The sequence below is a fragment of the Trachinotus anak genome, unplaced genomic scaffold (assembly GCF_046630095.1).
Source record: "Trachinotus anak isolate AG129_WGS33_773 ecotype Australia unplaced genomic scaffold, CSIRO_AGI_Tana_v1 ptg000028l, whole genome shotgun sequence".
Classification (NCBI taxonomy): domain Eukaryota; kingdom Metazoa; phylum Chordata; class Actinopteri; order Carangiformes; family Carangidae; genus Trachinotus; species Trachinotus anak.
The window spans coordinates 21,948,180-21,964,669 of NW_027273879.1; the positions used below are offsets into that span (position 1 = coordinate 21,948,180).

A 16,490-nucleotide genomic window follows, 5' to 3' on the forward strand; every position below is an offset into this window, starting at 1 on the left:
AGTGCTTTTGCAGCTGCAAGGGTCCGCTTTGCAGGCTCAGTACAGTGGACCAATGAACATCAGGTGAGTGAGTGTGACTATTTGGTTAAGACCCCCGACACACAAATGTCCTTCAGTATGATGTTGATGTAGGTGACGCTGCTCCTATTAAACAACATCCTTACAGGGTGAATCCTGTTAAGGGTGAGCTTATGCATAAGGAAGTGGACTACACACTGCAGCATGGCTTTGCGGAATCTAGCACTAGGTCATGGAGTTCCCCATACTTGCTTGTTGATAAGTCAGATCAAACACCTCGGCTTTGCACTGACCTTTAAGGTCAACTCTGTTTCCCTCTTCCTCATTTGGATGACTGTGTTGACAGAAAGGGGTCTGCAGCCTTTGTTACCAAATTAGACGTCCTAAAGGGCTACTGGCAAGTCCCTCTAACTCAGTGAGTCCGTGAGGTCTCTGCCTTTGTGACACTGGATGATTTTCTCAGTACACTGTCATGGCTTTTGGGATGTGAATGCACCAGCCACATTCAGCATCTGGTAAACAAGGTGTTGAGAGGGGTCACAGACTCTGAGGCCTGTTTAGATGAGATGGTGATATATAGTTCTCCCTGTTCTCAGCATGTAGCTCAGTTGGATGAAGTGTTCTACAGGATTGCTGCAGCCAATTTGACTTTGAACCTTGCCACAGTAATCTACTTGGGGGGGGTTGTTGGACATGGAGGGGTCTGTCCCATTGGTGAAAAAGTAGAGGCCATTGTGAACTTTGGTGTGCCCACTTCTCAACATGAGCTGAACTTTTTCCTTGGTATAGCGTGTTATTATAGGAACTTTTGCAAGAATGTTGCTACTGTTGCTGCCCCTGTGACTGACCTGCTCAGCCCAAAGGTTCCTTTTGTTGGACAGATATATATCAATTTGTTATTGTCGAGTTTGACTTGCATCAGAAACTCCTTTCCTTTTTCAGGAATTGTAGCCTCAGTTTCCTGTTCTTAGCTGATGTACTCGGCTGCACGTCACTGTAATTGGCGGGGTCAGGCAACCCCTCAACTCTGCATTGTAGGTGTGAAGAATGAGGAGCAAGGAGGCTTGCTGTCTTTCTGTGCCACAGTTTATTGTCTGGACAGAAACAGAAAATATACTGGTCTGTCATACAGTTGGCTCATTACAGGTGGCTCTCACACAGCACACTACAAAAGAACAGCAAGTTATTTTAGCACAGATGATAACTAGCTAGCTTTGAGTGTGATATGCCATTATTTGAACATTTCAGCACTTAAAAAGTACAGCAACTCACTTGTAACACTTCTTATGAACAGTCCTACAATTCACAGTGCATATATATGTTCATACATTGTACATACGTACATAATTACACAATATTTGCATGCAGGGTCTAATCTGACAGTTTTACATTTACACAAACAAAACCAAGAAAAACACAGTAACAGAGGTCATGTTGTCACAATATGAGGTCACAGCAGTTTGCACATTGGTCACAAAGACAAATGAGGACTGCTGCAGTGCTCACCAGCAGAAGCCTGATGAGAGAATCAAACAACCACTGTGGCTTCCAGGAACAGGTCTAAACAGGTGAATGCTACAGACGCTCAGAGGTTTTAAGATTGTTTTATAAACTGCTCTGCAAATCTGTCACATTCAGAGTTTACACAGAGGACTGTATAGGCGGTCTGATTTGCACATAAAGCTCAGTTACCCAGGAGGAGTCCTGCTCAGCCTGTGAAAACAGTTGTACGTTAGAGCTGTTTCCCTCCACAGCACAGGAGTAAGTTTAACCAGGTGGGTTTCAGTGAGACTATACCACCAGAGGGCAGCAGGTGAATATTTTGCTCAGGTCTTACAGGACATCCCTCCAGCAACATGGTCACTCAGAGCAACACTGGGTCTAAACCTGGTCTCTGTTTGGACCACGTCCTATCATCATTCAAGCAACATGTCAACATATATATATTTTGGGCATTTTTGCCTTTATTGGATAGGACAGTAGATAGTGACAGGAAGGGGGCAGAGACATGCAGGAAAGAGTCAACTCGCTTGCCAAGAGCATCTGTGCTCATGAGGTACGCTCCCTAACCACTCAGCTATCGGGTTGCCCAAAGTTAACTAATGTGTGACTGCACAGGAGTTAAAGTGAGAGCAGCAAATACAAACTAATGTACTGAAATGTACTAAATAAACTATGATGTGTGAAACAAAAGCTGTTATCTGTTTGTTGTGAATGGGATGTGCATTTTACAACTAAGTGACCTCCTAAGTGTCACCTGTGGAGAAAGCTCAGGTGTGAGAGTATGAGGGCAGGAAGGTTCAGCTGCCACAGTTTAGGTTTTTCCATTAGACCAAATCATTCACTCAACTTCTGTCCCAGTGAGTCTGTGTGTGATGTGTATGTAACTGTCAAGTCAGCAGTTGGAGTAAAAGATTAATCATTTCCTATATAAAATTATAATGTAGTGTAATGTAATACTATCTTAAAGAGCTCATTCTATACTCTGTAATGATTGTGGTTGTTTTATGTGTTTTATGTTGTTTTTGTAGTTGTTTTTCATCTCCTTTAATGTGTCTTTTAACTTTCAAATATCAACAGTCACTTACAGCAGCTCTGGCCCAGACTCCAAGTACCAATGTACTGAAAAACAAGTACTTTTACTTTCATCCTTTAAGAACTTTTAGCTGATGATACTTGTGTATTTTTACTTAATAGTATTTTGAATGAAGGACTTGTGTTGTAAAGCACTGTTTCACATTGCTGTGTGAGTAACGTTGTGTAGACTTCCTCACCACGGTTTCTACCTGACAGCGCAGACACTGACTGTATGAGTGCCTGCATGTTGCCATGGACACGCTGCTCTGTACCACTGCCGCGCCAGGAATTAATGTCACCGTCTGATTGGCTCCTTCTCTCTCACCAGACATCGTGCATCTCACGCCATTGGACCACCGACGCGGCTCTGGCGCGTGGTCGTGATTCCTAAAATCCCATTGGTTAGAGAGCTGCCGGACTTGGTAGCGCCGCGTGTTGTGTGTGAGCTGTGATTGGAGCGGAGGCCAGGTGCTGTAGTCCAGGGTGTTCACCGGTCTGCCGTCGTTATATATAAATACACTGGTGCCGGCGGCTCACCAACAACAGCGGAGTGGTTAATGTCAGTGTCTGTTCACACACAGGTGAGAGGTGTCTTCCATGTTTTTAATCTGTTGGTACTGTTTGAACAGAGAGCTATTTGGTCTGTGTTATTTACTGACGTAAGAGAGGCTCAATCAGGCGTCACTCAGTTAGCTAACATATTTCTAACACAGCTAAACTAGGTGCTACGTAAACGTCAGCTAATGTTAAACTGCTGGAGCTAAAGTCTGACTCTATGAGCTGGATAGGAAGTGGGTCCGTCAGCTATTTGGTCCGGGTAGCCGCATCACTGTGGTAGACATCGTGCTGTTACTGTGTTATTACCCTTCAGAGTTGGTGAATCGTAAGTTTCGGTGAGAAGATCCGGTGTCGTCGCTTTTTCAGGCAGTAAGTCTTTTCTTACATGACCGACCTCTCACTGTTACAGTCTAACGGGCTACAGATTTCGGTCCCCATCCTAAGGGACTTAAGTTCCAGGAAATCCCGTTGCCCTTTCACCCAGTTTTCCTCTGCCGTGTCTTTATCTGGTGCTTGTTCCCAATAACAAGCTGTATGTAGCTGTGTAGGTGCGTGTAATAACCGGTGTGACAGCTAGCAGCTAGCGGTCAAACTTTACATTATAGAATCCACATTAAGCTAGCTAGCATCAGTTCTGAGAAGATCCTGCTTATATTCTTTTAATGACCTAACGCGAGCAGCTTCCTGTGGGCTCGCTGGCTTTCTGTTAGCTAATAGCATGTGTTTGGTTTGTATATAAACGTCAAGGAAAGCAGGCACGTGATTATGTCTCAACCACCGCCATAAGTGTCATATTACCAGGGCAACGTTGTTAGCTAACATGCTAGCTAATAACCGTTCTCTGTAACCTTGTCTGATAGCCATAACCTTACATTAGCTAGCGAAATAACGTTAGCTGGAAGATTTCTGAGCTAACAGTGGACCAGCTAACTTTATGTCTAACGCTGACTAACGTCTTTACTGCAGTGAAACTCCATTGTGTTTAGTTTACTGAGAAGAAATTAAAGTGCAGTCTTATATATAAATAAATAACAGCTGTCCAGTGGAAGAAAAACTAGTCTCCTTTTTAAAGTTATTGTGGGATGACTGCTGCTGCTGCTCTGGTGGTGCATTACTTTATCAGCTTGGGTGGATGTAAATAGTGGCTGGTATGACTGAAGTAGCATGCTCTTTAACCTGCTTAATGTGCTAAACAGCATATCTGTGAAATGAATACAATGCTGAACATCGACCCCTTCCTCAGCCAGTTCAGGATGCCTGGATCAGCTCCAATCAGTTGTTTGGGACCGTGGCCCAAAGATGTGGGTATCATCACCATGGAAGTGTACTTTCCAGCCCAGTATGTGGACCAGGCCGAGCTGGAGCAGTTTGACGGCGTGCCAGCTGGTAAGTACACGGTGGGCCTGTGCCAGGCTCGCATGGGCTTCTGCTCAGACCGTGAGGACATCAACTCTCTGTGCCTGACTGTGGTTCAGAGGCTGATGGAGAGAAACAGCCTGTCCTACGATAGCGTGGGTCGGCTGGAGGTCGGCACTGAGACCATCATTGACAAGTCCAAGTCTGTCAAGACTGTCCTCATGCAGCTGTTTGAGGACTCAGGCAATACAGATGTGGAGGGCATCGACACCACAAATGCCTGCTATGGCGGGACAGCTGCGCTCTTCAATGCTGTCAACTGGGTGGAGTCCAGCTCATGGGATGGTGAGTCAACAAACCTCTGTCACAGAATGTCATGTTTTCTAATGATTATTGTGTAATCTAATTGATTATTGATGAATCTGCTAATTATTTTCTGAATGAATTGTCTGCCCTTAAAAACTCTTTTCACTGTAATGTCAGACTGAACATACTCAATTCATACAACAATTAATTCTTCCAATCCTCACATGTGAGAGACTGAAATCAGCAGAGGTTGGTGTTTGTTCTGGAAAACAATAATTCAATGATCAAATAGTTTGTGGTTAATTCAGTTTTGATTGATGAAGCTTCAGTCTTTTCAGTGTTATGTTGTGTTTTTTAATTGTTTATTCTGTAACCACTTCCACTGAACCTGTAGACCTGTGGAGATGGGATCTTTTCTGCTGTCAGTCTGAACAGTGACAGTGTCACTTTTATCTCAGGGAGAAGGTGTCAACTTTAATCAGTTTTAAACTGAGACTGTGTGTGTGTGTGTGTGTGTGTGTGTGTGTGTGTGTGTGTGTGTGTGTGTGTGTGTGTGTGTGTGTGTTAAAATGAGCCCTGCTGTTTACCATCTCATGTCTCTGCAGGCCGTTATGCTTTGGTGGTAGCGGGGGACATCGCTGTCTACGCCACAGGAAGTGCCCGGCCTACAGGGGGTGCTGGTGCAGTGGCCATGCTGATTGGACCAAATGCTCCTCTGGCCTTTGAACGAGGTCAGTTCACTGATAACTCTGTTGTGGACTCATCAGTGAGTGACCCTGCTGTTACTCAGCTGACTGAATGACCTGTTCAGTAGCGATGAGGATGGTTGGAGGAGAGGAAGAGCAGCCCTGCTCTATTTTCTAAACACCAGAAACTAGTGGAGTCACTGTTTGTTACAGCAGGACTTCATGTGTAGTGTCCAGCTCAGTCTTGACTGTCATGTATGTTTAATGCAGTCTGAGTGTGTTGCTGACACCTGGTGTGGCTGTGGTGCAGGTCTGCGAGGGACCCACATGCAACATGCATATGACTTCTACAAGCCAGACCTGGTCTCAGAGTACCCTGTGGTGGACGGGAAGCTGTCGATCGAGTGCTACCTGAGCGCCTTGGACCGCTGCTACTCTGTATATCGCAACAAAATCCACGCTCAGTGGCAGAGAGGTGGGTGGGAAGTGACTGAGCCCAGATCAGCTGGTCCTCAGGTGTCAGAGGTCATGCTGTGGTTACCACCCTCATCTTTCACATTCAGACTCATCAATGCTTCACATTATTAAAGATCAAACACCCGCAGAGCTGAGCTGTGAGGAAACCTCTCAGGTAGACTCAGGTGCTCAGTCAGACCTGAGAGGGGACTGCAGAGGAGGGACTGGTTGATCACAGCCTAATGAGTTAAGAGGGTTTTGCTGTGCTAAGAAGTTCACTGAAGTTCAGTGAGCATGAAGTTGTTTAATGAGCTGAGCCTTTAACCTGATGTATCAACATGTACATCAGGTACTGAAGACGCATCAGAAAAATTAGCGAGCATGTCTAGCTCCACATTTATAATGTGTTTCCATGACAACACAGGTGAAGCTGTTGGTGCGTTGCTGAAATGAGCATTGTCACTGGTGCAGAGGGAGAGGAGACAGACACTCATCACTCTTCTTCTTCTTCTTCTTCAGACGGGTCAGAGAGGCTCTTCAGCCTGGAGGACTTCGGATACCTTGTCTTTCACTCTCCGTACTGTAAACTTGTGCAGAAGTCGTTGGCCAGACTGATGCTGAACGACTTCCTGAGCCACCCCAACCCTAACACGGAGACGGGACCCTTCACGGGCCTCGACGCCTTCAGGTACACTCAGAGGAAAGCAGCCGCACACAGATGAGGTTCAGATCCTGATGAACAATGGTCTCTAAACCACCTCTGTGGGACTCTGTGAGCAGCTGCAGGCTTTTCAGTTCAGTGATGACAATGAAAACACTAGTAACTCTAGTGTTTTCATTGTCATCACTGAACTGAAAAGCCTAACAACAGTGTGACTAACAGTGTGACCATGTGACCATGTGAGTTACTTCACAGCAGAGAAATGGTCCCTGTGAACACTGGATCAACGTCATCAGGACTTTTTAAAAACGTCATTTTCAGTGATTTAAGAACCAATAATCAAACTGATCCAGATCTGATCCAACGAGCTGCATCAGAGGAAATAAAACCACAACTATACAGAAACCATGACAACTCAGTTATTCTGTGTGTGTATGTGCGTGCGTGCGTGCGTGCGTGCGTGCGTGTGTGTGCGCAGAGACGTACAGCCTGAAGAGACCTACTTTGACCGGGATGTGGAGAAGGCCTTCATGAAGGCCAGCTCAGACCTGTTTGAGAGGAAGACCAAACCCTCGCTGCTGATCTCCAACCAGAACGGGAACATGTACACACCCTCAGTCTATGGCTGCCTGGCTTCACTCATCGCACAGTGAGTCTGACTTATTCACTCACTCACTCACTCACTCACGTATTCATCTTTTAATTATTCAACATTTAATTGGGAAGTCAAAGTCGTTCCTTCAGTAATTACTGAACGTCAACGTTCCTGAAGAAAAATGTTGATGACAGCAACCAGAAGTGAAACAAACACTGAACCTGACAGATGTGACGGGCGTTATAGTTGTGATGGACGTGACAGATGTGACAGCAGCTGGATCTGCTGGACTCCCAGTCTCCACAGACTGTCAGACTCTCAAAGTCGTCTTCTCAGGCAGAGCAGCATAATCTGAGGGGAGGCAGAGCCTGACAGGCTGCACTCAGGGCATCATATATCTTTATCTCAGACATAGCAGAGGGACCAAGGCCAGGACTTGGACACAGGACCCAGGTCACACACAGCTCCAACACTGTCAGTGTTAGCACAATAGAGTCCTGGACTTGTTTCCATTGACCTCGTCCCACCTTAAATCTAACGACAAACATGTCTGACTCTTCCTGTGCAGCAATGATGTGTCACTGCAGCTGATCCCTGACATCATCAGTCTGGTTCACTGAGGTGCTGACACGTCTGACTGAAACAAGTGTTGTGTTGTGTAAGCAGGTTGTTTGTTGTCTCTGTCACAGACACACACCCTCTCAGATAGCAGGACAGAGGATCGGGGTCTTCTCCTACGGTTCAGGATTCGCTGCAACGCTGTACTCCCTCAGAGTGACACAGGACCACACCCCTGGTGAGGCGGCCTCCGTTACTCAGGTGCGTAATGTGGATGAAGGTTTCAACATAAACTAATGTGTGTGTTTTTCTGTTTGACTGTGTCAGGATCTGGTCTGGACAAACTGGTCTCCAGCCTCACTGATCTGAAGGTTCGACTGGACTCCAGGACCAAGGTCTCACCTGCCATCTTCTCTGAGAACTTGAAGCTGAGGGAGGAGACTCATCACCTAGGTATGAGCCGTTCCCATTGGTGGGTTACCGTGACATCAGACAGTCTGTCAGTAAGCTCCTCCTCTCCACTGGGGGTGGGGGTCCGAGCATCAAAGTGTTATCAGTCCTTGTCCAGTGAGGAACAGTACCTGACTTGATCACTACTCTGTCCTGCAGCCAGCTACGTCCCCCGAGGCTCAGTGGACGACCTGTTCCCAGGGACCTGGTACCTGACCAGGGTGGATGACAAACACCGCAGGGAGTACGCCCGCAGACCTCTGAGCCACGACCTGTCAGAACCAGAACCAGGACTGGTCCGGTCCAGCACAGCCATCGAGGTTCAGGAGGTACACATCTGTACCTGTGGTAGATTTATCTGATATAGATCGTACACACAGATCACACACCTGTACCCCTGGTAGATCTATCTGATATATAATCACACACTTTGACCACACACCTCTACCTGTTGTAGATCTATCTGAGAGACCCGTTGACTCAGAGGAGCCCACAGATCAGGTGGTATATGAGCAAATATCAGCCTGAACCCAATGAACTGATGAAACAGTTCATTAGAACAACGTCCTCCAGCACAGAGGCAGAAAGACAATCAGAACTGTAGAATTAGACATGACAGATGTGGATGAATTTCCCGACAGAAGTCCAACCATGACTGAACTGAGTTGACCTGCAGGTCTCAGGGACCTGAACCTGAATACTGCTGCTCATGTTTAGTTTCCACCTGATGTGTGAACGGGTCCTCAGGCAGTGGCTCACCAGAAATCAAGAAGTTAATAAACCAACAGTTGAGTCATGATCATGTCTGTTCTCCTCCTCAGCACATCCCCAGTCCAGCCAAGAAGATGCCTCGCATCCCCGCCGCCAGCTCCAGCCCCGAGGCCACTGTCAGTAACTGAGGGCAGTCAGCTTACTTCTGAGAGGTATCACAGCACTGGAGGTCACAGCTCGCCTCCCAATTCATTGTATGTTAAACTTAATTAGGTCGGAGCAGTGTGTCAGTGAAGTGAGTGGAGGCTGTGTTCTGCCTGTACCCTTCCCATCATCCCCTGCTGTCCACATGTCGGTCTGTCTCCATCACAGTTTGTTTTAACCTTTCATTTAAAGTTTACTTTTTACATTGTCTCCTTTTGCATCTGTGTAAAGTGGACAGATGTTTATCTGGGAGGGGCACAGGCAGATGTTAGAGAGCGGACTTCTTGCTGGCAGCTGGCAGCCAGAGACAGGAAGAGGAAATGGCCATAATTAGTGAGGCCTCAGGCCACAGGCTGATTAAAGAATGAAGGGAAGTGGGCCCCAACCGTGTCTATGTGTCCGCTGTTTGTGTTCAATACCTCAGTTTTCTACATAGAGATGTGCAGCACCAGGATCAGATGATGCTCCACCAGAGTCTGACTGTAACCTGCTCCACATTCCCATAGAAACACGCTGAGTGACACCGCTGTCTAAACCCACTGAAGAAGATGCTACTGCTCTTCATCAGCTTCACATCTGTGATAACAGGGACGAGCTGTGACCTCAGTGTTATAGCTTCCTGTCTGACACTTCACCCTGTGATGAAACAAACAGCTGGTTATTGATCATTTGATTGTTATTGGTCATTTGATTATCAGAAAGCTAATTCATCATGCAACCAAACATCTGGTTTTAACGTCTAAGTCAAACTGATGGTGAACTGAAGCTGTTTGGACTGTTGGGAATCAGGATCTGGATCAGGATCAGATACTTTAGATATTAACAGGATATTTGAAGACGTCTCCTCAGACTGTTGAGCCAGATGTTTGTTTTTACAGATGACCAGATGATTTTATTGATTATAATAATGATCAGTTGCAGCCCAAATTTTCCTAAATGACAACTAAAGCGTTAACCTCTTCACTGCCACCACATCAACAGTCACAGCCACATGATCAGTCACATGATCGTCATACAGAGAATGGACCATCATCAGTGGGTTCAGGTCTTTCTAGAGGAAACAGTCGCCTGTGTCTGTTCAGTGATGAAGGTCCAACTTGATGTTTGAATGATGATGTTTGGACTTGACTAACAGTTTGAACTCACCTGAGGTCACATGATGTCCTTCACTGATCAGATGAGGGGCTGCACATCATCACAGTCACAAACTGGAAACAAGTGTGAAACCTGTGTAGTTTTAAAGTTTGATCTGTGTGTGTCCTTCCTGTATGAACGGACAGGTGTCAGATCCTCACCTGTCCCACAATGCAGCACTTGCTGCAGTTTTTACTCCACAGGTGATGGTGGAGCGTCAAGGGACCAGAGAATCCAGATCACTTTCATCAGGTCCAGTGACTGTTACAGTCGGACTCTGGTCACATCAGCAGCTCCTCCTCAGTGCATCACATTCATACTGAAGCCCTATGGTCAAAGGACTCAGTCTGGTCAGGTTACAGGTTGGGAGACTGAAGACACCTGAACAGGTTCAGGTCTCATCATCACAGTGAATCCTTGTTGTCTCAGTGTGGTTGTTCTTCCTGTTTAATACTGACTCTGGTTTGACTGTGGCTGCAGTCAGCAACAGAGACAGGCTGAAAACATCAGCCTCAGAAAACTGCTGGTGTGGTCCTGGTCAGACCAGCTGATAGCTGGGATTACAGGAGTCTGGACTGTTGATGTCCAGGTGACCACATTGTTTAGAAGCCTTACAACAAACATTTATTAACTGTAAACTGACAGACTCATGTACAGTTTTTAAATATACAGACCTGGTTCATCTGAGACAGGCCACACACACACACACAGTGTGTGGCATCATGTGTGTGGAGCCTGTCTCAGAGTCACATGACCTTTACCTATGATGATGGTAATGTACAAACTGTAAGATTATTTATGCTGTATAGATATGATGATGATGATGACTCAGCAGATGACACTTTGTGTAGACATGTAGATTCTCAATAAATGAACTTCACACGTTTGTGTATTAGAATTATTTTTATCAATAAATCATGAAAATAATCAATAAATGATCCATGTTTCTGCACCATCATGTCTACACATGCACACACACCTGATCTTCCCTCCACTGTCACGTGTTCAAATATATTTTAATTACAAACTGTTTTGTTAACTGCTGATGACGTGTTAGCTCAGAATAATCAGGTCTAACTGAAAAATCCTCAGGTGGGACACCTGTACTGTCACACCTGGACAAGGTCTCTTAAACAAGCATCTTCAGTACTTAAACATGTTTAACTCTGTTTTCAATCATTAAGTGTATTGATGGCAGTAATTACATAAATGTAAATATTTTTTATAAATATAAATTCACATGACAACAAACATTATCTGAAGGCTGTTTACAGAAATACCTGACAAGTTTATAGAGAAACCATCTGATCCACCACACCAGATCCATGATCAGGTCCACCAGGAGCAGAGTGAAAATCCTCCAATGATGAAACAGCTTTGAGCCCAGTTCTTCCTGTTGTACAACAAAGAAACAACCATAACAACTGTTTAAGAGACAACACAACAAATATGACAATAATAAATATGACAATAAGACATGATTTTATTCTGTAGGTCAGGATAAACTACATAATATCTGACAACCTGAGGAGAGGAACAGCGATTGAAGCTATTTAGTGAAGTTTTAGGAGCAGGACCACACTTCAACTGCACCTGTTCCAGCAATCTCATAAATACCAACGTAACACTTCCAGTCTTTCGTTCTCATATTCTGCACCTGTGCATCATGCTACCTCTTTTGCCTCCTGTCCTTTCCCAATCCTGACCAATATCCATTTACAAATTATAGATGGTAATTATATAGAGTCCTTCTCATGCCTTCCCTCTGCCAACTGTCAGCCGACAGGCTGCCTCCTCGTGAAAGGGCAAACTCCCACAGAGTTCACCTCTGCTCATGCTTTTTCTTTCACTATAGAGATATCCTTTGCTGTCATCCCACCTGCCATCACGAACTTGACCTGCCTGCACATTCTTCTCTCTCCTGTTTGGCATCAGCAGCCCCACTGGCACCCTTACCTCCTAAACCAGCATCATCCACCTCTATAACCTTTGGTATCAATAAAAAAGGCAGACCAGTCATGCACCAAGGAGGTCGTGCAATCTGCAACAACTTCAACTGGTTGCACCGTGTCACAGTGCCACCTCATCCATGTCTGCTCCTTCTGCTGAGGTGGCTATGCTCGTCCTGCATGCCAGCACAACCCCTCCTCATCGAAGCTAGGTAAGCTCCTGTCTACATCATTAACATACCAGCTCTAGCAGCAGCACCTCATAACCATCCCAACCCAGCTTTCATTAACTTCCTGATAACTGGATTCAAAGAAGGGTTCACCCTGGTCTTTCCTGACTACCATCTGTTTTCTTCAAATGCAAGAATCTTCAGTCTGCCTTAACCGACCCAGAATCATTAGACTGCCTTCTCTCAAAGGAAGTCAAAGAAGGCTTCATGATCAGCCCATTTACTCACTCTCCTTTTTCTATCTTCCGCATCAGCAACAACTTCAGCAGAAAAAACATGGGGCCCCTCCACCTCCATCAAGTTCCTAGGAATCACCCTTGATTACCAAATCTTGCAAATGTACTGTTGATGGTGTGGTCCTCGTGAGTGAAAGACTGAAAATGACGACAGTAAAGCAATCCAAAACTCACAGGACACAGGAAGCACTGGACAAAAACCAGGAACAGGAACAAAAAATCCAAACTCAGGTAGAAACACAAGGGACCACAGGAGAACTGAGACTGAATACACAGTTGGACACAGCTGAAACACATTGGGGTGGAGACAATCACAAGACAGGGAAAACTGGACAGGGAGTAAAACAACCAACAGACACATAAGGTAAGTCCTATCAAAATAAAAAGGAATAATAAACAGGCAGAAGTGATATTTTAAGATATAAGAAAATTAAGACCAAAATGTGTTTCAGGAGGTTGGAGACGAGACCAAATGACAGAGAAGAAGAGCTCGGTGTGGTGGAGAACATGAACATGGGACTGTGGAGAGGGAGGGAAACCAATATATTTAAGTGTGGAGGCTATCAGAGCATAGATGAGAGGTGGACAAGAAAGTCTCATTTCCTGCAGCTAGACACACAATAAGGAGGGAGGAGGTCACAAAGAACAAGTGACAGCAAAAGAAGAAGAGGATCAGAAGATGAACAGAGAAGAAGAAAGTGGAGACTTTCATAACAGGTGAGAAATGTGAGATCAGATCTGAGACAGAGAGGATTCAGGCTGTAGAGCACCATTTACATAAGGTTTAAAATAAATGAACTCAGGATACAAACGACAGGTGTGGGAGGATAACAAAAATAATGAAATTCTTCAGATTATAGATTTTATAGTTTTTTATTGTTAATAGGAGATGAAGATAGTGTTCAGTATGCCTGGCAAAAGGCCAGTTTTTAATGTGTCACATCTGTAAAGCTTTGGAACCAGTGCTGTGTTTAGAGGATGAAATAAATAAAGAGAGGAGTTTTCTGACGCCGAGGGCAGAACATATCAAACAATCCTAATAGGAATCAGTGGGTACTGTGACTTTTCTGCCATTGTGCCTCTGGGATTTGTTCATTTAGATCCTCCTCCCATTTATGTTTAAGGTGGTCTAATTTTGAGTTAAATAAATTGAGAAGGTTGTATATTTTGCCTATAATCTGCTTTTAATCTAGCAGAGATGTGGGCGGATACGAAAGGAAGCAGATGAAGTCTCCCTTCGTCAAAATGCAAAATTTCACAGTTGCACATATCTAAAAAAATGAGAGCTAGGGATAGCAAATCTATTTACTAATTGCTCAAAAGAAGCAAAGTTATTGTCTACATGCAGATCTAGTAGTGTATCCCACTTCTAAACCAGACATCAAAGGCTCCATCCAGCAACGCGGGGACAAACATATGATACTACTAGCAGAGAAGGAGAGGCCACGGAGAGCAAATGACCTCCTAAATTGGCTCCAAACCTTCACTAAACACACCACAACGGGGTTAGAGCTATAATAAGAGATGGGTTTTACAAGTGGGAGTTCAGCACACAATAGAGCTGGAAGGGAGGTGTGGCCACAGGATATATGCTCCAAGGTTCGCCATTTGGGGATGTTTGACTTGTCTATATTATTCATCCAAAAGGTCAACGCTCTAATGTTGGCAGCCCAATAGTAATATAAGGAATTGGGGAGTGCCATGCCACCCTAAGAATGGGGCCTCTGCAATATGCATTTACATATGCGTGGGTTTTTTTTACTACAAACAAAAGTTGATATAATCTATAAAGAAGAATTTGGTCAAAAATATAGGAAGATTTTGAAACATTAAAAAAAAAAAGGTAATACATATTAATGGTATTGATCAGGCAGCAGGTCCCAATGTTTTATATCCTGTTTCAGTTCTGTTAGCAGAGGTAAAAAATTAGCCTTATGTAAATCTTCATTGTTGTGTGTAATCTAAATTCCCAGATATTTAATCTTTTTGTTTTACTTTACTTGAATTAGAGAGGATATTTTTCACAGATGTATTGATTGGCATTATTTCACTTTTTTGAAGGTTTATTTTATAACCAGATATTTCACCAAAGTTCTTTGATGTGTCTAATAATTTAGGTAGGCTTAATGAAGGATCTGAGTTGTACACTAATAAATCACCAGCATAAAGTGGCACTTCTAGACCTCCCCTACTGACTCCTTTAATGTTAATATCCTGTCATATGGCTAGTGCTAACATATCAATGGCAATGGCAAACAGAAGTGGAGATAATGGATGGCCTTGCCTAGTGCCTCTTTGTAACTCAAAATAAGGGGAAAGGTTATTATTGGTCTGCACCGCAGCCTTTGGGAAGGAGTAGAGGACTTTAATCCAAGATATAATTTTGAGCCAAAGCCAAATTTTCCCAGGGTATAAAAAAGGTAATCCCACTCCACCCTATCAAAAGCTTTCTCAGCATCAAGACTCTGGCATGTCAGATGAAGGACAATAAAGGATATTTAAAAGGCACCTGATGTTGAAAAACGAATACAGATTCTTCATGAAACCTATTTGATCCACTGAAATGACTGAAGACGCCTGGTCAAGAGCTTTGCAAGAAGCTTTACATCTGTATTTAGAAGGGAAATTGGATGGTATGAGCTACACTGAAGGGGATTTTTGTCTTTTTTTTTAAATGAGAGAGATGGTTGCCTTGCACATTGTTAAGGGGGGAGAGTTTGAGGAGAATGACTCCTTAAAAACAGATAGAAGAAGAGGGGCAAGTGTCATTGAGAATGTAAAAATTCTGATGGATAACCATCGGGCCCTGGAGATTTACTCTTTTGCATACTCCTGATCATTTCTATGACCTCTTTAGCAGGTATAATAGTAACGATGAAAACATGAATTTACTTCCAATTGGTCAGCATGTTTGATGCCTTTGTCATTGTTAATTTCAGGTAATATACTGCACGGCGGTCCTCTGACGCAGCTGATGAGCTAAGATTTTTCCCATTTTCGCTCCATGTTCTTAGGAGCTATGCCTAGACTTTAGAATGAGGTTGTCTGCTTGGCGTGTTGAAAGGAGGTCAAACTCAGTTTTAAGTATTATTTTATTTTATTTAATTTTAAGTGCTTTTTGAGTACGTCATCTGAGGGTGAACGGCTGTATCTTATGTCCAATTTGAGGATGTCATCTGTCAGTTGCTTAAGGCACTCAGTGCTAACTTTCTTTCACATTGCACAGTAAGAAATAACCTGTCCCCTTAGGTATGCTTTCAATGATTCCAATACTAGAGAAGATGACGTTCCTGGGGTCTGATTTTGGGCAAGAAAGAATTCAATTTCAGATTTAATGAAGTTTACAAAATTTTCATCTGAAAGAAGTAAAGGGTTAAGTCTCCACGGACGGTAACAAGAATCTGTACCAGGGATATGTAGACTGATATTCACAGGCAGTTACCACTGGGAGGAGCTTCTTATCATATTATAAAGAAATAATCTATCCGTGAAAATGTTTTATGGACCTGAGAAAAAAAAGGAATAACTCCTAGCTGTAGGGTTACGCCAAACATCAGCTATACCATATGTTTGAAGGAAAAGTTTAATCGTTTGTGCCGACTTAGATTCAACTGATGGTTTAGAGGAGCTACAGTCTAACTTTGGAGAAAGAATGCAATTTGTGTCCCTCCCTAGGATGAGGTGATGTGTATCCATGTTAGGAATTCGGGAGAAGGTGTTAATCAAAAAGGCATTGCCATCCCAATTAGGAGCATAAATGTTGGCTAAAATAACTGTGAATCTGTATAATCGACCTGCTACAATA

General features: G+C 44.0%; 1 protein-coding gene across 4 annotated transcripts; it reads left to right on the plus strand.

Annotated features, from left to right (window-relative positions):
- The first annotated feature begins 3,018 nt into the window (after positions 1 to 3,018).
- Positions 3,019 to 11,205, plus strand: hmgcs1 (3-hydroxy-3-methylglutaryl-CoA synthase 1 (soluble)). 4 transcript variants are annotated; one of them, XM_071465887.1, is made up of 11 exons: positions 3,019 to 3,176; positions 4,397 to 4,854; positions 5,421 to 5,546; positions 5,812 to 5,976; positions 6,477 to 6,645; positions 7,097 to 7,267; positions 7,903 to 8,009; positions 8,099 to 8,224; positions 8,381 to 8,550; positions 9,043 to 9,144; positions 10,448 to 11,205. In XM_071465887.1, exons 2-10 carry the CDS (start codon positions 4,407 to 4,409, stop codon positions 9,118 to 9,120), a joined length of 1,560 nt encoding a protein of 519 aa, XP_071321988.1. In that variant the 5' UTR covers positions 3,019 to 3,176; positions 4,397 to 4,406; the 3' UTR covers positions 9,121 to 9,144; positions 10,448 to 11,205. The 4 variants fall into 4 exon arrangements, with proteins under 4 accessions (XP_071321988.1, XP_071321985.1, XP_071321989.1 ...); XM_071465888.1 differs by lacking the exon at positions 3,019 to 3,176 and adding an exon at positions 3,369 to 3,522; XM_071465884.1 differs by having other exon boundaries at positions 9,043 to 11,205.
- Positions 11,206 to 16,490: the final 5,285 nt, after the last annotated feature.